This window comes from Leptonotus elevatus, chromosome 2, assembly GCF_054856555.1.
Source record: "Leptonotus elevatus isolate MCC_2025b chromosome 2, RoL_Lele_1.0, whole genome shotgun sequence".
NCBI classification, from domain to species: Eukaryota; Metazoa; Chordata; class Actinopteri; order Syngnathiformes; family Syngnathidae; genus Leptonotus; species Leptonotus elevatus.
This window is the reverse complement of record NC_141240.1, coordinates 5,215,373-5,243,060: the sequence shown is the minus strand read 5'-3', so window position 1 is coordinate 5,243,060 and position 27,688 is coordinate 5,215,373. Positions and strand designations below refer to the sequence as shown.

General features: G+C 42.8%; 2 protein-coding genes across 13 annotated transcripts in view; both read left to right on the top strand.

The window, feature by feature from the left end:
* Nucleotides 1-5,083, top strand: part of LOC147178252 (mitogen-activated protein kinase kinase kinase kinase 4-like) — a 43,992-nt gene extending 38,909 nt beyond the window's left edge. For all 12 annotated transcript variants that reach the window (XM_086067567.1, XM_086067560.1, XM_086067559.1 and 9 more), the window contains 9 exons: nucleotides 731-848; nucleotides 962-1,132; nucleotides 1,204-1,347; nucleotides 1,428-1,562; nucleotides 2,119-2,219; nucleotides 2,295-2,444; nucleotides 2,518-2,677; nucleotides 3,283-3,422; nucleotides 3,496-5,083. In XM_086067567.1, the coding sequence (XP_085923693.1) occupies nucleotides 731-848; nucleotides 962-1,132; nucleotides 1,204-1,347; nucleotides 1,428-1,562; nucleotides 2,119-2,219; nucleotides 2,295-2,444; nucleotides 2,518-2,677; nucleotides 3,283-3,422; nucleotides 3,496-3,579 (1,203 nt within the window). In that variant the 3' untranslated portion in view covers nucleotides 3,580-5,083. The remainder of the gene's footprint in view (nucleotides 1-730; nucleotides 849-961; nucleotides 1,133-1,203; nucleotides 1,348-1,427; nucleotides 1,563-2,118; nucleotides 2,220-2,294; nucleotides 2,445-2,517; nucleotides 2,678-3,282; nucleotides 3,423-3,495) is intronic.
* A 679-nt stretch (nucleotides 5,084-5,762) lies between these two features.
* LOC147178251 (putative ribonuclease ZC3H12C) lies at nucleotides 5,763-26,818 on the top strand. Its single transcript, XM_086070159.1, has 6 exons — nucleotides 5,763-5,893; nucleotides 20,058-20,887; nucleotides 21,923-22,062; nucleotides 22,125-22,359; nucleotides 24,025-24,131; nucleotides 24,208-26,818. Exons 2-6 carry the CDS (start codon nucleotides 20,118-20,120, stop codon nucleotides 25,692-25,694), a joined length of 2,739 nt encoding a protein of 912 aa, XP_085926285.1. The 5' UTR covers nucleotides 5,763-5,893; nucleotides 20,058-20,117; the 3' UTR covers nucleotides 25,695-26,818.
* The last annotated feature ends 870 nt before the right edge of the window (nucleotides 26,819-27,688 follow it).

Below are 27,688 nucleotides of genomic sequence, written 5' to 3'. Positions count from 1 at the left end.
CTTTTAGTATTTTGAGGGTGATATTTGAGAATTTGAATACAGGAAGCCCAGGATTATTTTCCTGCTAGTTCCACCATGTGTCAGGATACACCGTGCAAAATTTTTGAGTTTTCTGACCATTTATGCAGTTGCTGTACATTGACATTTGCAATTACACAATTTCGCCAGAAGACGGTGTTTTTTGGCCCCTGTGACTAAACGACCCCGAGTTGGGGGTGGTCCCTATCAACTTGTGATGGCCGAAGGTACGAGATAACAGGAAATCATAGTAAAAAAAAAAAGGTAACAAAAAACACCCTGAGGAGTGGACCTTGCTCCCGGCCTATATGGCATCAAATCATAACAGAGATGGGAAAAAAGGAAGCACTAACATTGTGGCTCATGAACGCGACTAGTTGCATGCCATAGCACCAACAAGGTAGTTTTGGATAAACTTAACTTTTCACGCTTTAAAAAAAAATAAATATATATATATATTTATTAACTATTGTATACGCTACTGAGCACAAAAAAAACAACTAAACAGTAATTCTGTAGACTATTGGGTGTCTTTAGGCCACAAACAAAAGTACTTCAATGTTAACGGACAATTGGCTATAATGAAAGACTCCTTCCTCCAATGAGTCTACCAAATCGAGGTTCCACTGTTGCTACAACAGATTAAGAAATGTTATGTGCTCGGTCTGTTAACTCCTTCTTTTTTTTTTTTTTTTTTTGCTGTCTCGGACAGAGCCAATCGGAAAGTAATTCCATGTCCAAACACAAGTCGTCATCCTCCTTCACTCCCTTTATTGACCCTCGCCTGCTCCAGATTTCCCCATCAAGTGGAAGTTCGCTCAACAACATGGGTAGGTCAAAGGTCTTGCCGCTGAGTATGCAAGGAAGCTATCAAGTGCAGGGTACGCTTTTCTGTTTGCAATTGAATAGTTTGAACAGAATGTCTTTCGCCATCTGCCTGCAGCTGGATTTGGGCAGGATGCACGTCTAGCAGACCCGCTGAGGTCTGACCCGTCCCGCAAAGGCTCGGTGGTCAATGTCAACCCTGTCAACACACGGCCGCCAAGTGACACACCAGAGATCCGCAAATACAAAAAGAGGTTCAACTCTGAGATCCTGTGTGCGGCCCTTTGGGGTAAGAGTTTGTTCTGTGATGGCAACGCTCCCTTCCAGGCGACAGCCGCTAAGCCACCTTCGTGACTGCAGGGGTCAACTTGCTGGTGGGAACCGAGAGCGGTCTGATGCTGCTGGACCGCAGCGGTCAGGGGAAGGTTTACCCGCTGATCAATCGGCGGCGTATCCAACAGATGGATGTCCTTGAGGGTCTCAACGTTCTGGTTACCATTTCAGGTACCTGCAGTGAACTACTGTATGTTGTTAATGAAGGATTGACGAATTGTTAACTTGAGGAATGTGTCTTCTACTCTCAGGCAAAAAGAACAAACTGCGAGTTTATTACCTGTCGTGGCTGAGGAACAAGATTCTGCATAATGACCCGGAGGTGGAGAAGAAGCAAGGTTGGGTTAATGTGGGCGACCTGGAAGGCTGCGTTCACTACAAAGTTGGTACGTGGGCCGAGTCAGCAACGATTAGTGAGACCGGCTAAAATAAATCTTCTGGTTGTAATCAATGACTGTTTAGGGGTGTTAAAAAAATCGATTTGGCAATATATCGCAATACTACAGCGCGCAATTCTCGAATTGATTCGATATGCGGCCGAATCGATTTTTAAACATACATTTTTTATGGGAATATTAAACAAAATGTCTTACTTAGGGTTAGGGTTCACACGTTAAGCATGGAAGAATGTTATATTAATGGAACATTAAGGCTTAATTTATTTCAACGCTGTTCAAACATGAAACAGATTGCAACAGATTGTTAAATAAAGTGGCTCACAGTTATAAGCCTAAATAAATAAATGTTCGTACAAATCTTACAGTGTACATGTACAAGTTAATGGATTAGTAGTTTCAAAATTTGAGTTTAAAAAAATCGCAATAATCAGTTTATAGATTTGTATCAGGATTAATCGGAATCGAATCGTGACCTATGGCTCGTGATACGAATCGAATCGCCAGGTACTAGGCAATTCACATCCCTAATGACTGTGTGTTCTAGTTAAATACGAGAGGATTAAATTCTTGGTGCTGGCCTTAAAGAACTCCGTGGAGGTTTACGCTTGGGCGCCGAAACCGTACCACAAGTTCATGGCCTTCAAGGTGAGCAGGCTGAGCCAATCAGATGTTTGCTTTCCTCCTCTATTGGATACCTGAGTAACCCATGCTCCCTTTCAGTCATTCGGTGATTTGGTGCACAAGCCTCTGCTGGTGGACCTGACCGTAGAGGAAGGTCAGAGGTTAAAGGTCATCTATGGCTCCTGCTCAGGCTTCCATGCTGTGGATGTGGACTCAGGCGCAGTCTATGATATCTACCTACCCACTCACGTAAATGCCCGGCTCAGCATCCGCTCCACTGTTTTGACTTCCACTCCCTAAACGCTTCCTCAATTGCCTTCAGATCCAGACCAGCATTCAGTGCCACGCCATTATCATCCTGCCCAACACCGACGGGATCGAGCTGCTTGTCTGCTATGAGGACGAGGGTGTCTACGTGAACACGTACGGGCGCATCACCAAGGATGTGGTGCTGCAGTGGGGGGAAATGCCCACTTCAGTGGGTAAGTGGGTTCAAATGACTGAGGCTGGATTTACTCTGCAAGTTGCAATTGTTTGGCACAATTCAGATATACGTGATAGCACTGTATATGATGGACTCAAAGAACAGAGACAGAAAATAATGTGGCTGCAGAGTAATCAATGTTTCCAAGTTAGGCAAGCTTAGCGATTGGCCACGTAAGATGGCCGCTGGTGGGTGGCTTCACTTCTCGCTACGGTGAGTACTGGTAGGCGGCTTTGTGATTCCATCATATATATGCCCGTGCATCACTGGCATTTTCGGGTTTCCATGCCGACTTTTTTTCATTCCGATTGAAGATCTCTCTACCTCTTTACCCTCATTTACTTAAATTGGGTGGAAAAGTCAACCCAGACCCACTAAACAAGATGTGTAATGTTCATTGTTTGTAATATTCATACATTAATTTAGGCTTCCGGATTGTCACCGCCCAGTGCTGACACTTGTGGAATTATTTATTTAATTTGTACCTCTGTGCAGGTGTCACTTGAAATGGAAATAGAAGAGGGCTCTTGGCCTCAAGTGTGCAAGAGACGTGAGTGACACATTGCGGTGCCAATGCTGACTTGACTGTCTTCCCGTGTGCAGCCTACATTAGGTCGAACCAGATCATGGGCTGGGGTGAAAAGGCCATCGAGATCCGCTCAGTGGAGACCGGCCACCTGGACGGCGTCTTTATGCACAAGCGAGCCCAGAGACTCAAGTTCCTGTGTGAGAGGAATGACAAGGTTCGTCCTGCGTTGGCTGAGATCGCGGCATGACTCAACAGAAAAATCCATATTGTGGCCTTCGTCTTCGCAGGTCTTCTTTGCCTCCGTTCGTGCTGGAGGTGCCAGCCAGGTGTACTTCATGACCCTGGGACGCACTTCCCTCATGAGCTGGTAGCGGAGATGCCAGTACAGCTACGCGGCGACCAACAGATGACTACTGTGACGATGAAGATGCGTGCTCTCTTTTTACACATCTGTCGTCATGAATAGCCAGCGGTGGGCGGGGTGTTGTATTTCGTGGGCATGTGTGGGTGGTGGTGTGTGTGTGCGTGTGTGCTAGCTAAACTATATTCCCACCGAAAATTCCTCCAGTCTCCGACCCTTAACCTTTGTGGAATGTCTACATCTTTCAGTCCTTCAACAGTCTCTCAACTTGTGTGCGCAAGCTCAGTGCAGGACGCACGACTGAGGAGTAAGCGTACACACGTGCGCGCGCACACTGTTTGTTGCCGTTTTTAGTTCAGGTGGCACAAGCTCCTCCTCTTTCCACTCAGTGGCTCAATAAACACGTATATGCCTTTAATATACTTTGAAGGACCTTGGTGATAACAACAGGGTACAGGATTATCAGCCCCAACAGATCCCAAGCATGCCGCCAAGCAAGTTGCATTGGTCTCAATAGCTCAGACTTCTCAAACACTGTATATTTTTTATTTGATTGCTGCACGTGAATAGAGGGCGATCCACCATGGCAACTAAGGGGGCCAAATTCATATTAAGCAATTGGTGGGTTGTTGTGGGGGGGCTAAGGAGTAAACTGTGAATTCGATTTACAAAGTCAGCAGTTGATTTACAAGTGACTGTAAAAGAACAAAGCTTGTGTGCATGACATGTGACAGGATGTGAGCGCCACAGTGCCGCTGTAGCTCATATGAGCTCCGGTTGCCTTAAGTAACGACTCGAATATAACTGCTGAAAATACTTTACACCTATGAAGCAAAAAAAAAAAAAAAAAAAGTTGAAGGAAGGCTTTAGTCAGGACCAGTGACCGGAGACATAAAGGACCTTGTTTTGAAATTGTTTAGCTAAAGTGTTTTTCCTTAACCCACCCCCCTTTTTGTCTTATGAGACATGGCAAGGTTGCTGTCATTTATCACCTAGCATCACATTTTGCAGCTGTTTGTGTGTATGAAAAATATGGCATCACTTCCCACCTCTCCCAGCAGCAGTGTTGCAAAGAAACTCCACAATGATGGCAAAAAAAGTGTCATATTTTTAACCCGGGCTTAGTTTTAGACTGCTGTTTTTTTTTTTTATGGTAATGCACACATTATGTGGAAAATGTTTACATAAGTCATTGTCAAACCAATGTGCATCAATATGAATATTTATGGATCATTTGAGGGCAGTTGTACTGTTTTTGTATTTTCTATTCCTTTTTGTACTATCGTTTAAAATTTCATGTACAGGATAAAAGAAACCGCTCACATAATGAATGACAAATCTAGACCACAGATTCTTCTGCATTCTGCTCAGTGTGTCCCTGGGCAGCGTAGATTCATTTTTTTCTCCACATCTCTTTAATTTTCCTCTTTAATTTATGTCCTTTGTGTATACTCTGGGAATAACTGTTGTTTCCCAAAGGTCCTTCCATTGAATAAACGGAAATTTACATTGTTGTCAATTGTCATCCTCTGTCATGAATTCAGTGTCAATTTGAGTTGAGCACATTTCATATGGCAAGCATGTACTGCAAGATTTATAATAATAATAAAAATAAATAATGCTTCTGAGAGTGAGACCGTGTGCACGCGCGCTTGTTTCGTACACTTTCCGATAATGATAATGGGGACCTCTAGTGGTCACCCTGAACCGCGAGGCCGGCTTATTACCACTCCCAAGAAACGTTTCTCGGCATACGATCCTATACGTAACATTTACACGTTATAGCAGTGGTGGGCAAACTCGGTCCTCGAGGGCCGGAGTGTGAAAGATTTTTAAACTTTGATATGTCATCCATCGAGATTTAGGATGTGTTGTTATTGTTAAAATGTTCCCTTCATTTTGGTGGAGCATGTGGGGCGCTGTGCGTTGCATACGGCTTACATCCTATAGGGTTTCAAAGCGCACTCTGTTTATTCAAGCGTCGTTTCCGGTTCGGGAAAAAAAATCATAAAATGGTGTTAACGTTTCCAAAAGAGCATTAACCGCCCATGATCAAGTGCATGATAAAAACACCACATAACTCGGTCAATATTTATTACTCAAACACGGTCGTCAAATCCATCGAGCGACAAGTCATGTGCTTTATTTTGAAATACACATTGAATCCTAGTGCCGTGGTTACTATTGTTAACTTGATTCACTAAGGCTGCGTCACGCTCCAAAGCCAGCCGGATGTTTTGTGCGTCGCCACAATGTGACAGTAACATTTTATTGGTTTGCTATGGAGGCGATTGTCGAAGGACTGTACGACGGCCACCTACCGGGTAAGTAGTAGGCTTTTGTAACTTTAGCCTAGCATGCTAAAGCGGTGTCTGATCGTCGTGTGGAAAAGCTGCAGGCAGGGAGGTCGTGACGGTCTGCGTTGCACTGACCGTGCAAGCAAACTGCGCGCTCCCAACAAGCACCACCTGTGCTCCTCAACAGGCTGATCTTGCAGCGCTGCTGAAAAGCGTTCGAAATGTCTTTCAAGGCACTTTGTTTGTTATTTGTGATCGTGAGCCTGTGCTGTCGGATGCTTAGCAGCATCTGTCAGCTTGTTGGTTTCCCAGAGTATCGGAGTACAGAGGGAGTGTCTGCAGATGTCTCGCCATCCTCCGCGGTGTGTATTTTCATCCCACTTTCTATCTATCTTTCTATCGGCACCACGCACGCACGAACACAGAGTCAAAGTGTACGTGATATAGTAGAAAATGTACTTTTAAATAGGTAGCATGGCAGCAATGAGAAAAGTGTAAGAATAATAATTGAGAACCACATTACTTTGGCCGTCCGTCCGTCCATCCATCCATCCATCCATCCATCCATCCAATTAGTTCAGGTTTGCAGTGTCAGTCAAGGAGCAAAAACAGTCCAAGCTATGTTCAAACGCTGTCAAAACAAAAACAAGCTTTTATTTCATTGTTCTTGGTTCTGACAACATGATACAGATGAATTAGCAGCACTCAGATATACCTTATCAGAGAACATTTATAATTGCATCCTTATAGATGAAATGTGCATATAGCGCACCTGCCAGACTTATTGGTGTAACCGTATGCCATACACGGTATTTTCGTCGTAGAGATAGAAAATAACATGAAGCCGCTGTGGAGAAATCAATGTATTCAAGTTTGGCGTGCTTAGTGAGTGGCAACGTAAGATGACTGCCGGTGGTTTCACTTCTCCCAACGGTGAGTAATTATATCAGTCTATGGATGACACCGACTGCCACTTAGCATCACGTCGCATTAGTACGGACTGGACCAAATTAATTGTCGTCTTTGTTTGATGCTGAAGCATTCCCATAAATGTTATTGTGATTTTTATTCCCCACACTTTTTTTGCCGCGTAACACCTTCCACATAATACTTCCGATTTACATTGTTCAAATTTCAACTTACTTATTTCACCTCCCGGTTGTATATATCGTCTGATTCCACATTACTTACAGTTTTCGTACTATTTAATATTAAATATAAACTTTTCCCAATGCATTTTCAATGGGACAGACATCGAACTGTTTCTAAGTATCACTTTCCACGCCCACTTCCATACATATAACTTATCCTTATTACCAGGTGTCTGATATTGCTCAGTGGTACAGTTGGTAAAGTGCATTGTCCAGTAACCAGGAGGTCATCATTTCATAATTTATCTCTCAATGTACTTCATCAGCATTCCACATGCATTCAAATCTTAGCATTCAGCTATTAGCATTACCACGCAATTTCTCCAGAAATTGCACTTAGTGTAGTTTGAGAAGCAATTAATGCATGAAGAATATTGACACCATTAATGACACAGTGCAGTACTCTCAATTTAACAAACTAAATGTGGGTGAGAGGTCATCCGTTCGAGCCGATTGTCTGTTAAATTTAAGTAAAAATGTTTGTGGTTTAAAAACACCCAATGGGCTTTATGCACAAATCCACTACTTCCTGAACTCAATACCACACCTTCATTTCCTGTCTTTCATGATTGGACAAACTGATTAATCCAGGTGTGTCTGGCCATTGTCGTTGTGGTTACTGAGGACAGGCACACCTTGATTAATCAGTTTGTCCAATCATGAAAGACAGGAAATGAAGGAGTTGTACTGAGTTCAGAAAGTAGTGGATTTGTGAAAAGAGCCCCTTGACAATTCCAACTATAGCAAGCAAAGTCTTAGTCGGTGAAGTCAACCTCTCTATCCATTGAAAAGCACTCTACCCTTGGATCCTTGTAATTTGATTTGTGAGAATTATTTTAATTTCAAAATGTGATCAAATGTCATTTGACTACTAAAAGGCCGTTTATTTTCACTATGTAAAGAAAGCATTTACATTGCAGATATATCACAAATGCCCGGATGTTCACAATTGTTAATACAATACAAAATTGTTTTGTACTTTTTTTGCGGCCTAAAAATGCCTTGTATAGAAAATTATTGTAAGTAAATCTTAAAAAAGTTTGAAAATGTTTGAAAGTTTATTCAAACCTGGCTCGCTGGCCCCACTTCTGGTATGATTGGATGCCATAGATAAGGGCTTGACAAAAAAGTGTATACTATACCAAAAAAAAAACATCTTCAAGAGACGTGAACTTCTATCACATGATGAGAACTTGTTCCAGTGAACAACAGAGTAGGTCAATAGATACGACAAGCTCCTTTGGAAAACAAACGGCAAAAGGCGCCGCTTTGAGTCTTGTCCGGTAGAGGGTGCAATTTATCTGTCATGATTTAACGATGCCTTCAGATAAGAAGTGCTGCCCCCTTGTAGAATGACACCCTGCGTGGCTGCCCTTATCGCCCTTATGAAAGACTGCCATTGATTTTCACAGACGTGCTGCCCATTTAATTGTTGCAACAGCAGTCATTTTCCACATACTGATTCATTTGAATGTAGGTTGCAGCTGTTGTGATAAACTACATACATTCTGTCAATACATATGAATTACTTGCTTCACCGGGGTTCTCTTTACTATTTGTACCGTCTGTGTGTTTTATTCGCCAAGTCGCAGTGTATCACTTTTTACCTGACTACTTAACAACAAGAGCATCCGGATTTTAGCAGCATGAAATAAACTTCTCACGGCCGAATAATGTCGACTAGGCAACCTACCTGGCATGTACCTGTGGAGTGCTGCTGTTTATAAGGATTTTGTTGACTTTTTCTGGGACAAAAGTTAATTTTGTTTAGAAGCAGCACCTTACTCGGGTTGTGTTCAAAGGGCAGTTTTTCCCCCCTATTTTAATGAATGTCGTCATTAACTCTTTGACTGCCAGACGTTTTCAGAAAAGGGATGCCGTCAGTGCCAGCCGATTTAAGCATTTTGACTGATCTTTCAAGGTCCACAGAAAATGTTCTGTTTGGACTATGGAAACACACGTACTACCAAAGGAAAGATTGGACTTTCATCTTTCATCAGAAAAAAAGAGTTTGTTTCTACCTTATTCCGTTCTTTAGTAATCAACAATAGAAAATGGTTAGTTTGACCCAATTTCGCCTGTTTTGGACCAAAATACGGAGAAATCAAGCTTTTAGTGAAACGATATTATTTCATGCATTCTAGTGAATTTTACACTTCTTTTTGTCCATGAATGATGCCACAAACACCTAAATAGTGCTTTACTTCTATAAAACACTACCACCAAGAATGAAAAAGTGTTTTTTGATAGCAAAATACGTTTATTTACATTCAACAGTGTAACAATTTGACAACAATTTGGCAAACTATTTACAAATGTGTGCAACTGTGGTGCTATTTACAAATATGTGGATGTTTCAACGACAGTTTTTCTTTTTGTAACACTCTCCTGCGTGCAAGGAGACGCAACAGCATTTGCACAACAGATTGCCTCTTCGCGTGCGCCACTTTCTTGCAGGCCGTTTTTTTCCGGGGAATAGCAAGTATATACTGCAGTGTGTCATCAAGTCTAATATCAGGATCATGCTACGGTTTCGTTACGTCTCGCTTCCCCGTGTCCTTCAGTTGCTATACCGGGTGGTAGGAGATGTTCTGATCCATTTTATCCACTCCATTCATGGTGGCATCGTAGTCCAGAAACAGTGTCTTCTCCGTGATCAGACTGTACCCGCTCCTCCGATGAATATGCATTGGACTCGGGATACTCTTCATTGTCCGATCGAATGTCCGCTTGTGCAGCTCCGCGTTTTCCGGCGTTAGCAGCGCTAGCCGGTGAGGCTTTATGACGAGAGAATAACGGCCGCGTCAATGCTTCCAACTCCGGCGTCAACCTCGGGAGTGACCATCATCATCATCATCAATGTGCATTGGTCGATGCTTTTCGACTACTCTCCATCGTCCGATCGAATGTCCGCTTGTGCAGAAGTACCCGGCCGGCTATTGTGCGCGTTTTCCGGCCTTAGCAGCGCTAGCCGCACTTAGCCGGTGAGGCTTACTACGTGATCGTAAACACGTCAAGGCTTCCAACTTTGGCGTCAAACTCGGAGTCATCATCATCATCATCATCAATCTGCATTGGTCGATGCCAACTCTCCATCGCCCGATCGAATGTCCGCTTGTGCAGAAGTACCCGGCCGGCTATTGTGCGCGTTTTCCGGCCTTAGCAGCGCTAGCCGCGCTAGCCGCGCTTAGCCGGTGAGGCTTACTACGTGATAGTAACAGTCGCGCCAAAGCTTCCAACTTTGGCGTAGAGCTCGGAGTCATCATCATCGTCGACATCAATGCGCTTTTTAGTATTGATTGATGCTTTCCGTCTTTGAAAAAAATGCTCAAGCGTGAGCTGCTTGTAACCGGTTGCTTGGTCAAGCCATTGTGGCTTGGATCAGCCATTGTCTCCTCAACACTCTAGCTCCGCCTCACGTCTTCTACTGACGCCCACGGTGGGCGGCCCATCCAACCTTGTGCAAAGAGAGTCATCGCTGCCCTCTAGGGGCCAAAACGAGTCTTTGACTAATCATATCTGCCTGATACTTTCAGCACAGCTGCCCAAGGCTTTCCTGCACCCGTTTTTGAAAAAAAAAACAAAAAAACATAGGGGACGTCTTTTAACGTCCTCGGCGCCCTTCCCTAGGTTTATGCTAAACGTTTTATAACGTTTATGGCAGTCAAAGAGTTAAGGGTGTGCCAAAAAATCTATTCTCATAAGAATAGCGATTCTCATTTAGTATGATTCAGAATTGATTTTAAATGTCCCAAAATCTATTTTAATTGTAATTATTTTATAGTCTTGCCCTTGTTTGTGTGCGCCTTTATTGGGAGCACTGTTCATGTTGTACACGATTTGGCCACTTAGGGGCAGTGTAGTTCCGCTCGTTCTGATACACAAGTTGTAGCCACATAGAAGCAAAAAGTCATGATCAAGTTATTCCAATAAAAGTTTTTTTTTTGCAGTGTAGGATGTTAAGATGCTTCTCTGTATACATTACTGAAGCGTTTTGTATGAATAGTCGTTCTTTTGAGTGATAAAAGTGCCACGAGTAGCGCGTGATAGAGTAGACAATATTATTATTGTACTCTTTGCGTGTTCAATAAATTGAATGGTGAGATTCTGGTGAAGAAGTCCCTTTGCAAAGGTATAATTATTCAGAAGCCTCTGATCACACAAATGAAGACACCCAAGCCAGTGATCTGTTCAAAAGTGTGTCTCCTCCTCCAGCACACAGCACATTTATTGAAAGTCAGTGAATACAAGAAAATCCAGCATTAGCGAGTCAGACTGGAGTCGATCATGACAATTCTTTGCATATCTATAAATTGAAGCAGAAATCAGTCAATCATATAATTTTTAATCTAAAACCGTTCTGAATCAATAATCGATTCTCAATCGACTCGCAGACCCAAAAATCGGAATTGAATCGAATCGTGAGACAGTCAAAGATTCCTAGCCCTAGTCGTCATCATTTGCTTGTTCTTTTTTTATTTTTTTTATTGGATTGAATAAAAAACAGATTTAAAAATAAATGAATCTTGAGCTTTTTCCACATTTTGTTATGTTACTGCCTCTTTCCAAAAGAGAATACATTATTTTTTTGGTTTAGCCTTTGGAGAGATTTTGCATGTTGTTGCATATTAATAAATATGACAAAAGCTACAGCTGCACCATATTGAATCGAATCAGAATCCCACGAATCAAACCGAACCGAATCGTATCATACACTTTGTAACGAGAATCAAATCTTCTTTTGTGGAGAGATGCATACCACAAGTGATTCATCTCAGTGAAAATTAATTGTATGCGATAACGTTCCTCCATATTTTGGGGATAATATAAACAAATTATAGCAATAATAGTAAAGTAATACATGGTGATATTGTGCCACACACACATACACACCCCTGTGCTTTTAGGCAGTTGGTGTGCAGTTGGTCAGCTGATGCGGGCAATGTGTGCGTGATCCTAATCAACTGTCGAGCTTGTTCCCACTGCAGACATTAAGTGAGTTGGATGATGTCACCTGTCTAAATTAAGCTGATGTTTTCATTGGTCGAGGCTTGTTTGTATGCAACCTTATGTCTACAATTTTTTGTAGGATGAGTAGGCATTCCGAGAATATTCCCATTCTCACACAAAATGTTTGTGTTCACGTGAATACCACATATGCTTCAATCACTTGTACTTTTCCCGAAAAAACGCTGCTTGAGGGTCCTCAGGTGTGGCAATCTGCCACAAAAACGGCTGGTGGCCTTCTATCGGTGCTACATAGAAAGCATCCTGATTTACTGCATGTGTGTTGGATTGCTAGCCACAATAGCAGACAGGAAGGCTTTCAAAGGGATGTTAGAAAATCACCAGTTGCCCTCTAACATATAAATACGTTCTATTTTAAATATTACCATGCTCCCAAAGACGTACGTATACGTTTTTGTTTTGTTTTTGTTTTTAATGCTAGAGCATACAGAAGGCTTTGATGCAGCCTCTGAACTGAAGAGAATGCTTGAAGCAATGGTAGTTATTACAAAAACGGCCAGCAGGTGGCAGCAGAGTATAAGAGATCAACCAGGGCCATGTTGCAGCAAGCTCGTTTTGATAGCGTTTTAAACAGGTTTGTGAATAATGATTAAACTTAGCTATAGCTATTTACTTAGCTGTGATTACACCCAATTTCTTAGCAATTGCAATGCTACAACCCTCTGACAGACTTTTGACATTTTTTTTTGACATTCCAATTCAGTTAAATCTCTTTTTTGACCCATTGTGCCTGGGGTAAAGAAGCTGCTTAATAATTCTGGACAACTTGATGTCGGTTGTTATCTCCTAAGGCCACACCCTCCCTCATTACAAAAATGCATGTCATCTGATATGCTTTAATCCAATAAGTTTATAGTGCTTGGAGTTTGAACATATTTATAAAGTTGATAATATGATCAAAATACTCATTGTGCGCTTAGTGTATTTATTTAATTGTATACAAACAATTAAAAAGTCATTTCTTCATAAGATGTCCTCTTTAAATAATCCTATTAATCAGCGAGTCTTCTTCCGAATTATCTTCCTGAAGTGTGCCGCCATCAAACTTTGTGATGTCCCCCAGCACACACACACTCATCTTTTCTCCCTTTCAGCTGAGCCACACTCCTCTTTACTTACCCCTGCGTTCTCTTTAAAGGCCACCCTCGTCTGCTCTGTTTGTTTCTGCTTGACCCCCAACCCACCCCTACCCTTCTTCCAGGCCCAAACAAAGAGGACAGAAACGGTGGCGCTCTGTAGCCAGGTGTTCCCCACTGCTGCCCCGGGTCGTAATAGCACCATCCCTCACCCTACAGCTGCCCTCGCCGGCCTCCCATTGTGCGCTTCTATTGTGCGGCCGCCAGCCTTTCGTTGATTCATCGGCCACACAGGGGACACTCATTCAGATGTTTGTGTGTGTGTGTGTTTGCCTGCGCGTGCCTTGGGGAACGCGGGTGTCGCGGGCCTCCGACTCCTCCCGCCGTTGTCTCCGCGCCTTATTGTGACACAGCCTCCCTGTGATTGGTGGAGATGCAGGCGCTTGCAACAAGGGAATGGCTGACATTGTTCCTCCATCTGTTCTGCTTCTCACTGTCCAAAGCGCTTCTGGAGGGGGAACGCAGATCTGCAGCGTTCGGAGTTCTTCTTGACTCTATTTGAGAATCTAAACATGTGGAAACTTGGATGGTCTTTTTTCCTCATTGTTTGCTGATGTACTACTGATGATCCTGTAAGTGAGTATGTGCTTGTAATCAGATGATGCATGCAGGCCTTCCTGTGTGAGGAGAGTGATATTGGAGCTAATGTGATCTTCTTAATGCTGCTTTGAATCGAGCAAAGTTGCCCACAGTACGACACTTGAGGTGTGAGTGGTGGGTTAGGTTATGTTGATTAAGGATGGATTTACACTGCAGGACCAATTTTTAATGCCTTTTCCCTTTAAAAAAACAAAAACAAACTTTGTTCTCATGTACATTTCAGATGACTGAGCTGAACTTAATGTGAAAGCTATACAGTATAAGCTATATGAAGTAGGGCTGCTTGATTATGGGGAAAATATTAACACAAATAAAATTATTTGAAACACTATAAATATGCAAGTTCCTTTGGGATGAATTTATTTTTATTTTTTTTAAAGGTGCAAATGTGTCAATTTAAACAACTCAAAATTAGTATTAATAATCTTTATTTAATTATGCTGATTTTGTAATTGTCGAGTGTAATAATTGTAATTGAATTTCTATTAATTGCACAGCCCTAATATGAAACTGCTTTCTATGGGTTTGTGTTTTTTTGGTATAAGGCACGCAGACAGAAGAATCTGTGCATTCTGATGACTTCAAGCTAGCATTAGGTATTTCCGATCTGTGCATTTATGGTGCACTCGCATTAGCAGATATCCAATAAGTGGCAGATTTTTCTCCACATTTGGATAACACCTGATATGATTCCATGTGTGTGTTTTTCTTTACGTTAGCATGACACATGATCCAATTGCACTTAAAGCAACACTAAGGAATTTTCACTTTGCGTTGATTATGGCGGTGCCGTATGGACAAAAGCGGTATTGTTATATCTGAAGGACAAGCACATTGCGGGCCAATGTTGATCATTGACTGTCCTTTCATCCGGGGTAGCTTTTGACGTATGCCAATAAAGCAGTCAGCACATTTGTAGTTTTTTTGTGTGGCAGTGTTCCTACTATTTTTAAGTTGCTTAATGGCAGTAAAAAATTATACAGACCCCCTCAGTCCATGGCAAAGGTGCCATTCAACTAGTTTTAAGTCGATGTCTCATCAGAAGAGTTATGAAAATATTTTATTAAGATTGAAAAGTTCCTTAGTGCTATTTTAAGAGCAAAAAATATGAATTGTGTCACTTGAAGCATGCAGTGTGAATATAGCCTGGATATAAAGAGTAGTGTGTGTGTGTGTGTGTGTTTACTTTGTGCCAATGCACTTGCCCAAAGTGAGCTTCACTTGAAAGTGTGCGCGCGCTCATTCATTTGGATGCAGAGATTAGTGTCAGTTGGGAAAGTCCAGCGTCCTCTAGTAGCCCCATATCTGGGTTAGCGCACTGTGGTGGGCTGTGCCAGACAAATCCCAGTCAGTCCGCCGGCCCCTCCCCAACCCTCATAATCTCAACCGCCACCCTCAGAGCTCCAAAGCACCAAGCGGTATGTGTCACATACTGTATTAACTGCGCCGGATGGGCGGGGGCTTGCTCGAGTTTGAAAGATGCAACCACACAATGCTAGTCAGTGTTGTTCTGTTGAGACAACTTGAGGTTGGAGTGGAAATTCAGCAGCTCAAAATTATATGCATTTAGGACTTCAATTTTACTTAGATTTACTTAAAATTATTTTGTAGATGCAATCAATTATAATTATTGTACCATGCTTAACACTTCTGTTTGATTTGTTTCTTTGATGTACCAACAATAAACAAAAAAAGTGGATACTATATTGACATTTTATAGTTTTTTTTTTACACTTAATTTTATTTCTAGTGTTTTAAATGTCAAAACCTTAAACAATAACAGGAGGGATAAATGTATTTAGTATTTATTGGATGCTAAACTGTGACATACTTTCATCAGGTACACATCCACAGAGAGATTGTTGTGTAAAAGTTTAATTACGAAGAAAAAAAATGAAGATAGTCAAGCTGAAGTCCAATCACAGTACAGTAATATTGTATACCTCTGAGTGTAAATTAAAACGGAGTATTTTTCTTGTTTGATCCTCATGAGCTTGTGCTGGTGTAATTAATAATGAACTGTTGCTGTCTCGTGTGTTGTGATGGTGTTTGACTAAAGACACATCGAGAGCCCCTCCCTTCATCCCCTCGCACCGTCTGAACACACGCCCCTGTCTGGGCGGTTTGAGCGAGCTTTGTGTGTATGGGTGCCGGCGGGGGGCTTGAAACAGCTGTAGGCAGCGTAGCAACAGTGGCTTGGTCATGTTGCTAGGTAGCCCCCTTTTTTATGAAATGCCCATGGCCCCTCTCCTAATCCCCTCCCAGCTTGTTCCTCTGTTTTATCCACATGACCTTTTCAGGGACACTCTCGCTCTCTCTCTCTCTTATTTTTTTTCTATTTGCCTCCAGTGTGCAGCGATTTCCATGTGCATGAATATAATTTTTTCCACCCTTGCTGTCTCTTTTTTTTTCCATCCGTCACCTGCTGAGTTTCAATTGTGTTTCAACCAATGGGTCCACCACACACTTGCATGCAAACCATCCCACTGAAAAGAAGCTTATACCAAAAGTTGAATGTGCGAGTGGGGTGGCTTCTTTCTGTCCCAATGTGTGCTTGGTGTTCCCAGTTCCCACTGGGTTGTTTAATATGATGCGCAGCATCAGGACAAATGAGGGCTCAGAGGTGTGCATTTGCTATTGTTTTGGGCCAAATGCTATTCGTCAACTTTTTTTTTATCTCAATATTTTTTTCATTATTATTGTGACATGTGGCTGACAAGTCAGACACATTTGTTAAGGAGAATTCTGTTAGTTGTTGCCATGGTAACCTGACATAATAAAACATGAGAACTAGCATGCATTGCTTAATGTAAAATGCAGTCTTGAATTCCTTCCTGATTGTGTAACACTTGACCATCCTAAATATACCGTTTGCTGTTTTAACTTTTATTAATTTTATTATGAAACCATATTTATTCCACATAGTTATTAACTGCAATTTTCCTCGTTTAAAAAAAACATTTTACTGACGTCAGGCCAAAAAAAGTCACAATTTGGTAAATTTCGTATTTTTGCAAAAATCTATTCTGTTGGTCAGTCCACATGTGCAGGTGTTATTTTTACACATTATTGACCATTCTAAAGGGTTGAAAATGGCTTTTTCACTTTGATGATGCAATGTTAATGGTTGAACAAAGATGCTGTTTTTGGGGTCTCCTGATAAGTGACAAGGTTTTGGCCTGACGGCAGTGATTTATGATGGCTAAGCCAAAGCTTTAAGCCACTGTGATGCCGTACCGGATTGTTTGAATTGACACGCTTGATTGCCATGGTTGATGACTGATAATCTGAGACAGTGTTGCAGATCGAACACGTAGTCCATGTATTTTGTACAAATTTCCCTTTGTCATCACTAAACATACAAATGTTTTCAATAGTTCAGCACACACACGGCAGCTACCTGTTATGTTTACAGCAGTCAAAAACGGTTTCCTCTTCCAGTCGAAACACCCGTCGAGCCAAATGAAAACTCCTACTTTAAATAGAATTGGTCATCAGTTACCCAGAAAACAGTTAACAACAACACTATATACACACATAATCTGCTCCTACACTATTACTACTTCATTTACTCAATTGTTAGCTTTCCATTATAAAGCATATTTACATTTGTCCTTATCAAATCATGGTCATGATCCGTTATGAAAATGGACATGGCAAACCCTGCACTTGGTATCATATCAAGCTAATGTTAGCTACTGACTGAGTAGAATTGACAAATACTAACTATTTTCCTGCTATCAACGTTAATTGACGTTAACGGAAATCCCAACGAGTACCGCCAATAACGTTAATTGACATCAACTACGTTCTTTTGGGGTTTTTTTCCCAATGGGCAGTGCAACTTCTTGGGCAGCTCTGGTTTCATGAATAAGATGAAAAAAATAAAAACACCTACTAACTATGGACAGCAGATGGCAGCATTGTATCTCTCTTCTCTCTATATACGGCTCTGTCTTTTCAGTGGTATCCATGGATCAAATTTCATGACATGGTGGATCTTAGGAAATATGTTTTCAAGGATGTCGTTAATATTCAAAGCGTTTGTCACATTAAATCTAATTCACAGAGCGTCACTAAACAAAAAATATTAGTGTCAAAGTCTGTTGTCCAGAAAATGCATATTTTCACAAAAAGCTTGTTTTCTTATTTTTTTCCATTTTAACTTGATGTCACTCAAATTACCTATTTTGAAATGGTGATTACGTAATAACGGAACAAGGTAGAATCATACTTTTTTTTTTCTAATGAGAGAATGGAATCCAATCTTTCATATGGTATTTACCCCACCATTCACAAGTAGATTCGGAACCTGAGTAACAATTATTGACTGGAAAACGCTCCATTTCACACTATCCGCTGATTTTCATACTCCTGTAACACAAGATGACAGCTTACTCCTTCTACAGTGCCTTATTAGCTGAGGTACAGCTACCTTTGACTGCCAGGTGATCATAGGCCTGCTTGACAGCCAACAACATGATGGAAGATTCCTGTAGAGATCCAACAGGCTGGCAAGGCTTCATGAGTGTTTGAGGCCGGATAAAGCAGGGTAGTAACCTTGTCAAGATGATGACAAGGACAATCTGGATTGCTATTGGCAGTGGTGGAAGTTAACAGATTAGTTGGCAGAGGTGGCACATCCAAGTCCAGAAAGTAAAAACCCTGCCAAAGTTTGGCTTTAGTTCTAGGTCCTAGCTAGTGAGCTCCCTAGCTAGCTCTGAAAGTCTGGAACTGAACATACAGTCCATCCATCCATTTTCAATACTGCCCGTCATGTCCAGCGTCACATCGTGCTGGAGCCTATCCCAGCTGACTTTGGACAAAAGGCGGACTACAGCCTGAATTGGTCGCCAGTCACTCGCAGGACACATATGTATAGAGACAGACAACCATTTGCACGCACATTTACACCATCACTGAGTGGGAACTGAATCCACGCCACTTGCACCGTAGTCAGGTGCCACTACACCATCCGTTACCTAAAATAAAGATGTTTACCATAAACACTATGCATGAAAAAAATCTCATTTACTGTGTATAAGAAGTAATAACATGGCTGATCGGAATGTATTAATTGGTATTTTTATGTGTTGCAAAGAATAATGATTAACAGAAATATATATAGCCTTATTTCAAAGTTTAGTAAATTATTTTTGCCCTAAAACTTCTACTCATTATAAATATCATATCATTATAAAAACAGCTAACTTTCAAGTACAGTAATTTCTGGACTATAACCCACTACTTTTTTCACTTGCATTTAACCCTGCGGCTAATACAAAGGTGCGGCTTATCCATCAGATCACAAGGGGGCGCCTTATAATGGAAGCACAAGAGCGTCAGTCAGAGCAAAACAAACCAAGTGAGCCCAAATACAGTAGGAGAGACGAAACGAGAGCGAGACAATTTGCGCCCTCATTATGGAAAAGAAAGTAGCATGAACCCGGTGCGGTAACATTAAAACACCTGCGGCTTACAGTTTATTTAGCTAGCGCCTTATAGTCAGGTGCACCTTATAGTCCAGAAATTATTGTAAGTAAATAAATAAATCTAACGCCTATACTGTTAAAACTATTAAATCACATTCACAGTCTTTGTTCAGTACTTTCCCCCATGGGGATAAATACAATTTGCTGAGTTTTAATCTTTTGATGCACCTTTGACAGAAAGCCTCAATTCTTTTTTTAATATATTGCTTAGCACACCTTTCTCTTGGCATTTTGCCCATTCTTCTTTTTAGCACTTTTCAAGCTCAATCACACCGGCTGGAGAGTGTCTGTGCACAGCCATTTTTGAGATCTCTATTTTCTCCAGAGATGTTCACTCTGATTGAAGTCTGGCCTCTGAATGGGCAAGAATATTCACAGAATTGTCCTGAAGCCACAACTTTGATATCTGTGCTGTGTGCTTAGGTTCAAAGATGAACTGTACCCTAGCCTGAGGTCATCAGCACTCTAGAGCAAGAATTTTTCTGAAGCCTTCTCCAGATGTGTGCCAGCTGCTCTTATGTTGTGATTGTGACTGTGCTATTGATTGTTCAGTGCTTGTACAAACTAAAATGGTAAAATTACATCAATCACATTATTGCCTTTCTGTTAGTGTTTAGCACATTCATTCTTTCATTAAATTCTGACCATGTTTTTTTCACTGAACAAATGCCACAGTGACTTCAAAGTTAGTTACGCTCGAGCACTGGAGTCAACGATGAGTTGCAGGTTTCCAATTGTCACTGCCGAGTAACTGTCAAAATCACCAATTCTTTCACTTCTTCAGGAATCGATGACTCCAGGATTGTGAGGTGGCTGCAATCGACCGGATGTCCGTGCCAGCTCCATGGGCCAGAAGAATCATGCGGAGGCAGGAGCTGACCGCATCTTCGACCTGGAGCTTGAGTATCTCCACGTAGCGGGGGCTGACCGGCAGGCTGGCAGCACCGACGGGCCTCCTGCCATGGAGGAGCAGGGGGAGACCGGCACTGGCACCACCCCCCTTGCAGCCGTGGCAGAGGATGGTGCCTGGTCCGACAAAGAGGGCGAGCCACAGGCATCTCCCACTCCCACGCTTACTGGTGACCTCAACCCAAAAGGAGAGAGCAGCTCAACTCACAGCAAGAGCAGCCACCAGCCGCTCTGTCGGACCCAGTGTGTGGACTTGGGGACGGAAGGACCACCCGAGCTGCCAGTCGAACTTTCATCAGAGGGCCCGCAAGACGACCCTGCCCTCCAGTCACCCGTGTCTCAGGAAAAGGCCTCCAAATCTGAGTTGGCACCCGCGTTGGTCGACGAGCAGTATCAGGCCAAACTGGGATTTGCGCTCAAACTTGGCTATTCCGAGGAGACGGTGCGGCTGGTACTTTCCAAGCTGGGACCGCGCACTTTGATCAATGATATACTGGGAGAGCTGGTCAAACGGGGCTCTTCAGATGGCGAGCAACCAGTCGGGTCGTCTGCCTCCACTTCAACATCCTCGTCCTCTTGTTCCACTTACAGTTCCTCCGATTTGCCGGCAGCTCCGGGTTTGGACTCACCGTGCCCTCCAGACCCTCTGTGTGACCAGGAAAACCTGCGGCCTGTCGTGGTGGACGGCAGTAATGTAGCCATGAGGTGAGCAGGCTTTGTGGTCATTGCGACTCATCAGCATTTTTAGAGGTAGACTCTTAACTCGTTCAAACCCCAAAAACGTATAAATACGTTTTTTTATTCTTTGTCCGTCCTTCACATCCAGAAATATATTTCTATGTTTTTTATGTTTCTTTATGCTAGAACATACAGAAGGCTTTGATGCAGCTTCTGACCTGAAGAGGTCGGTTAAAGCAATGGTAGTTATTCCAAAGAACTACCAGCAGGTGGCAGCAGAGTATAGGAGATCAGCCAGGGCCATGTTGCAACAATCTCTTTTTGCCAGTGTTTCAATGGATTGGTGAATAATGATGAAACTTAGCTACATTCTAATGCTAATTGCTGAGAAACGGAAACAAATACAAATATACTTTTTTTACTGATGAAAGAAGAGACTCCAATCTTTCTTTTGGTAGGTTCCATGTTTTTATAGCAATAAAACACAATATTCTGTGGGCCTTACAAAAGCAGTCGAAATCCAGTAAAACATAAATACGTATAAATACGTTTTTTTTATACTTTGTCTGTCCTTCACATCCAGAAATATATTTCTATGTTTTTTATGTTTCTTTATGCTAGAACATACAGAAGGCTTTGATGCAGCTTCTGACCTGAAGAGGTCGGTTAAAGCAATGGTAGTTATTCCAAAGAACTACCAGCAGGTGGCAGCAGAGTATAGGAGATCAGCCAGGGCCATGTTGCAACAATCTCTTTTTGCCAGTGTTTCAACGGATTGGTGAATAATGATGAAACTTAGCTACATTCTAATGCTAATTGCTGCGAAACGGAAACAAATACAAATATACTTTTTTTACTGATGAAAGAAGAGACTCCAATCTTTCTTTTGGTAGGTTCCATGTTTTTATAGCAATAAAACACAATATTCTGTGGGCCTTACAAAAGCAGTCGAAATCCAGTAAAACAGCCGGGAGCGAAGGGGGTTGCTTCAGTGAAAATGGCTGCGAGTGAATGAGTCAAAGAACTTCTTCCACTTCTTCTTATGACACCTCTGTCCTGTAGCCATGGCAACAAGGAGGTATTCTCCTGCCAGGGCATCCAGCTGGCTGTTGACTGGTTTTTAGAATGCGGCCACCATGATGTCACAGTTTTCGTTCCAGCCTGGAGGAAGGAGCAGTCTCGGCCAGACGCCCCAATAACAGGTCAGTTCTAAAATCTGGACAGGGGAGTAAATGGAGCTTACTGTGTCTTACTTTGCCTGCAGACCAAGAGATCCTGCGGCGTCTGGAGAAGGAGAAGATCCTTGTGTTCACTCCTTCACGCCGTGTGCAAGGTCGACGTGTGGTCTGCTATGACGACCGCTTTATCGTCAAGCTAGCTTACGAGTCGGACGGCATCATCGTGTCAAACGACAACTACAGAGACCTCGCCAATGAGAAACCTGAGTGGAAGAAGTTCATTGACGAACGACTACTCATGTACTCCTTTGTCAATGACAAGTAGGTCTTGCGGGCTCAGGGGTTTGAATCATACAATTAAATCCAACAATTTTGAGGACAAGGAATATTTCAAACAACCTCCATGTACCTTTGTTGAAAATTTCAAACGCGTGCAAAGGCCTCACAAAAATTGACTCAGCTGACAGGTCTACATTTTGTTTTTTTATTAGAAAAAAGAAAAAGAAAAAAAGGTCTACATTTTTTATTGCTTGGCCTCTCTTTAAACATTTCCGCAGGTCATTAAAAAGGATTAAACGTAATTTGCCTAACATTAAGTCTTTAAATGGCATTACAAATCTATAAATATAATGTCCAGGGGCATTAACAATTTAAATACAGTTGAAAACATTGTTGTTTATGCTTTATTTCACATACAACATTGTTGTTATGCAAAGTAAATAACACAATTTGGCAATAATATGGGGACTTGTGACTTGACTAGCTGTAATTTACAATGAACAAAATGGCCTGGAGTCCACAAGTCGCTTCATGTTACAAATACCAATTGCTTTGAATTTGAAAAGAAAAATGTATTGTTCCTGTCACCAACGTACAACATGAAACACTAGTGTCTTCTAGTGGCAGAAAATCTGCTCAACACAAATCTATGACTCAATGTTTCACACTTCTTTAAACTGTTTAGTGTATCTTTTTAACTTCAGTAAACTTAGGTTTATGAATTACTGTAAAATGACTGTATCAAAACGAAACTAAAACTAAAAGATTTACAAGAGTATAAACAACTTAAAAAATATTTTATTGTACATTTACAACAGATATGTGAATAATTTCCGATGAATCGCAAGTTAACTATGGAAATCATGCTATTAATTACAATTAAAAAATTGCAATCGACTGACAGCCCTAATATGTAAACAGCTTATGCATATATGTATGTGTATGTGTGTGCGTGTCCACTTCTGTGTACATGAGTGTGACGTGAGCATAAAATTATTTGCATTAAATTAGATTTTATGATACCTGCCGAAACCCTCAATTAATTAGAGGCGTCTGATTCCTTCGTACTCTAGGTTTAAATTTAAATCAAACAAAACATTACTTTTCTGTGGTCGCTGGCTTCCCCTAAATTATCATTCCGATAGATTTCTGTAACTATAGCCCCATTTTTGTTTATGAAAAGCATGTTGGAACTATTAATGTGTTCTTTCTTAAAGCCAGAGTCTCACCTACTAATAACCTCAGAATGTCACAATGACGTGTCAAATATCCTGCCTCATTCCTTCACTTTTAGCCTAATAAGGCAAGATGTGATTGATTTTGCTAACAGTCCCCGCATACTGAACATAATTGAAAACCGGGACCACAAAACCGAGATACAAACTGAATGGACTGGATCTCACTTTGTACCTGGGATTTTTGTTGTGCGAGCTCATGTGATCCGACATGGCATTTTTGATTGGCTGTTATATCTGCATTGTAGTAATTTTGTTGACCTGTGTGATTCAAAATCGTGAAAACTAGTTACAGAGCTCCACTCACTGCGTTCCAGTTCAGTCGCGTTTGGCCTACGGGAACTTGAGTGAGTGAACACAATTTGGCGGCCACTATTTGGGATCTTAGTATATCAGGCAATTTGTTTACAACACAACCAACTCAGAAATAATACTCTGTTGTTTCTCATAATCTCCCCTCCCCATCTGTTAGATTCATGCCCCCAGATGACCCACTTGGCCGACACGGTCCCAGCTTGGACAACTTCTTGAGGAAAAAACCTATGATGCCCGAGCAGAAAAAACAGCCTTGTCCGTATGGTGAGCGCACCGGACGATAAGACCTACATCATTTCCGAATCTGGTTTATTGACTCCACATATGTCTCCATGTTCAGGCAAGAAGTGCACTTATGGCCACAAATGCAAGTACTACCACCCGGAGAGAGGCGCTCAGCCGCAACGTGCTGTGGCCGATGAGCTACGGGCCAGTGCCAAGACCTGTGTTGCCACCAAGAACCAGGGCGACGCCGGGCTGGTTAAGAGCCACAGCGTGCCGGCTGGCAGCATGGAGGCAAATAAAGGTGTGGCAAAACGGCAGTCGGACCCTGGCGTGCGAGCTCTTTCGTACAGCGATGCGGAGGAGAAACTGGCAGCAAAAGAGAGGACGGAAAGCCAGAGGACCATCGGTAATTCCTGCGGGACCACAAGCATGTCTGCAGCTCCTGGAGGCCAACCCCCGGGCCATCAGCAGGACCGGCAGTCCCGAGCAGGCACCCCTCATTGTCTCCCCCCAGCCCCGTGTCATGACCTCTACCCACACTGTGAGTCCCCAGACTACTATTCAGTGGCGCACGCTTACAGCTGCCTGCGCATCTCATCCAGGCAGAGCCCAGACTGTCGTTTCTCGCATGACGGCGACTTAAGACTTGGCTCCATGGGGTCGGCCGGGTCCGAGTGCGGCAGCGAAAGCAGCGCAAGTTGCGGCAGCAGCTGCGACTCGTACGGCGAGCGGCCTTGTCACACTTGCCAGGACAGCTTGGTGGACGATTACGCCAACCTCTACAGTCGGCCGCATTTCCGTCAAGCCGCAGGAAGCCACGAACTGTGCAGCTTTCCTGTGGCCGATTATGCGAATGTCCCACACGGTAAAATCACGAACCCGGGAGCGCCTGGCCACGATACAAGCTCGGCACCGGGCAAAACCTGGGATCACAATCAGCCTCCCGACGCTGGCCCAAAGCGGCCTCTCTACCCATTACCCCTTCATTTCCAGCACCATCCGCTTGCAACACGTTCTAGCTGTCCCGCCGACTACCACACGCTGGCTGCGTCGAATACCCCGAGCTCTCCTATTGGTCGCCGCGTGGCTCCTATCAGAGCAGAGAGCACATCAGAATCTCATCTTTATGAGCATCTGCGCATATCCCAACATCACCATCGAATGAAAGCTTTGCCCACCTGGGATACGTACTACAGGGAGCCGCCGGCACTTCCTCGGTACGGGCCCGGTGCCTATCAGAGCCTGCCAGAAACATACCAGTCATCATGGCACTCACCTCATTGGGCACAAGATGGCTTCATGCCGCGCCACTTGTCTCATCAAGCTCTCCACTCAGGTCCCTCGCACTATTTAAGTCACCCGATGCCCCCTGCCCAATCTCCTCTCCCACCTCACCTTGCCACGCCCTCTTACACCTCGCAGCTCCCAGAGTCCCCGGGGCACAGCCGGTATGGGGACGCTAGAGAGAAAGCATACGCAAACCTGTGCAACATCTTCCCATCTGAGCTGGTGAGTCGGGTGATGGCCAGGAGCCCCCACGTCACGGACCCCCAGCAGCTCGCAGCTGCCATCCTGGCCGAGAAAGCTCAGATGGGCTACTGAAGGGAATTGGAGGGACTCATGGAATCCAGAATGTGTGGCCGACAGCCAAATGCTGATGGATGACTAGATAAGGTCTGCCTCGATGACTTGATCAGTGAACAGTGCTGGTTTGTCAAAGTGTCACCATTTTATCTGTTAGGCAGCATATTGTCGTGTGTGTAAGTTGCATATTGCATTGCACACCAAAATTAATCGGCGTGTGTTGGGGCCTTTTTTGTGTGCTCGTCATCTTGTTGGAGATGACACAAGGCAAACCTGTGGCGTGTACCTTAGTTTTAGTAAGGGACATCTCATTCTCATCGTTCAAAATTATATATATATATATATATATATATAAATACACACACGCACACAAACATTTATATAGATGTGTGTGGCCCTTCTTGTTGGGTTGACTGGAATCTGCTACAGACAGAACCTCTGGTGTGTAAATGTGTCATGTAAATATATTTAATGAATTTATAGCAGATTCCAGCGCAATCCCCAATTGAGCCACATTTGATACAAATTGTTTCAGGAAGTGAGTCGCCGATGTGATGCAGTATGTTAACTTGTCACTCCGTGTGTAGCTCACACTCCTGATGTACTCGATATGTTTCAGCTCATGTATTATGATGGAAAACTCCTATGGACAAAGGCAGTTTGTGGCCTAAGTGTAGGTATGTTAGCTGCTTTTGGGATTTTTGGTTCAAGACCGCTTATTTTCTGCAGCATCTCTGTCGAAACAAATGAGAAATGTTGAGAATGAAAGCTGCTTTTCTTGCAGCCTGTTTAGCTGACCTGGGATGCTGTCGAAAAGAAGCGAATCCAAAAATGTGTGCAACAATGAAGCGCCTTCACTGGGGCCTGCTGGCACCGTGTGTCAGCGTGGCACCCGAGCGTGGGCTCAAAGTAATGCCTCTTCGTGGCATCGTGCTTACGACACATCCGATACTCTGAACTATGTTCAGCTAACTGTTGTGCATGTTTCCACGCCTTTTGATTTATGCATGTGTATTTGTGCCGATTTGACTCAGCAGCATTGAACGCTCACTCCAATAACTCCGTAATAATTTCACTATTGTGAATGTAGCTGTGACTGTTCACTAAAGTGTACCACTATGAAATAAAATGGTTATTATTCATCTGAGTTGTAATGTCCATCATCCCAATCTCCCCTACCCCGCTTCATGCGCAAGTATTCGAGTTGTTTGTTGTGCCGTTAATCGCTGTGACCTCTATACCTTTACCTATCTATGGCACACTTACCAGTTGAAAGCGGTTGAGACCATTAAGTTAGTAGTTACACAGAAAGTGGTAGTTTATGCCGCATCCTGCGTGGATGTGGGTAACGCAGCATGGACATGAATCATTTTGAACACATTGGACCTTCTTCTAGACTTGTGTGGTTGAATGGCTCCACGCCTGTTTGTATATTTGCTTGGCATCCATCCCAGAAATATTTTTACAACAGCCTTTTTATGTGAACATTTATGACTGCAACGTCTTCTAATTAGTAGATTAACACCTGAACTGTTCACAATGGGTACTCCTGCAAGCCTCTGGCCAATAGTTTTCAGACTGGATTCAGGTTCGAATTTCCCGTTCTGTCTGCGGATGTGACGTCATTTGCGCGTTGTGTATGTGAAGGATATGTGCAGTTTCATTTTTTGTCAACAGGTGGCAGTAGCGATACAAAAAGGAATATTCTACGTTCAAAAAGGTTTTCTGGTAGTTTATGTCAGTATAGTGAGATTAAAAAGAACAGAAACGGCAGAGGTTCACGGGCAACCTTTTGATCAGTTAAAATTGTCTAAACTAGATAGAAAAAGTTTGAGCTGAGAATCATGCGGCATGCTACGCTGGAGCTTCTTGCTAGCCCACTACACCGCTAATGTGAGTTACACCTTCCTTAAAAATCACGCACCAATTCATAAACACCATACACGGCTAAACTTGTGACTGGGGTAAAACGTGTCTTTGTAGTTAACATCACACATTGTAATATCATTTGT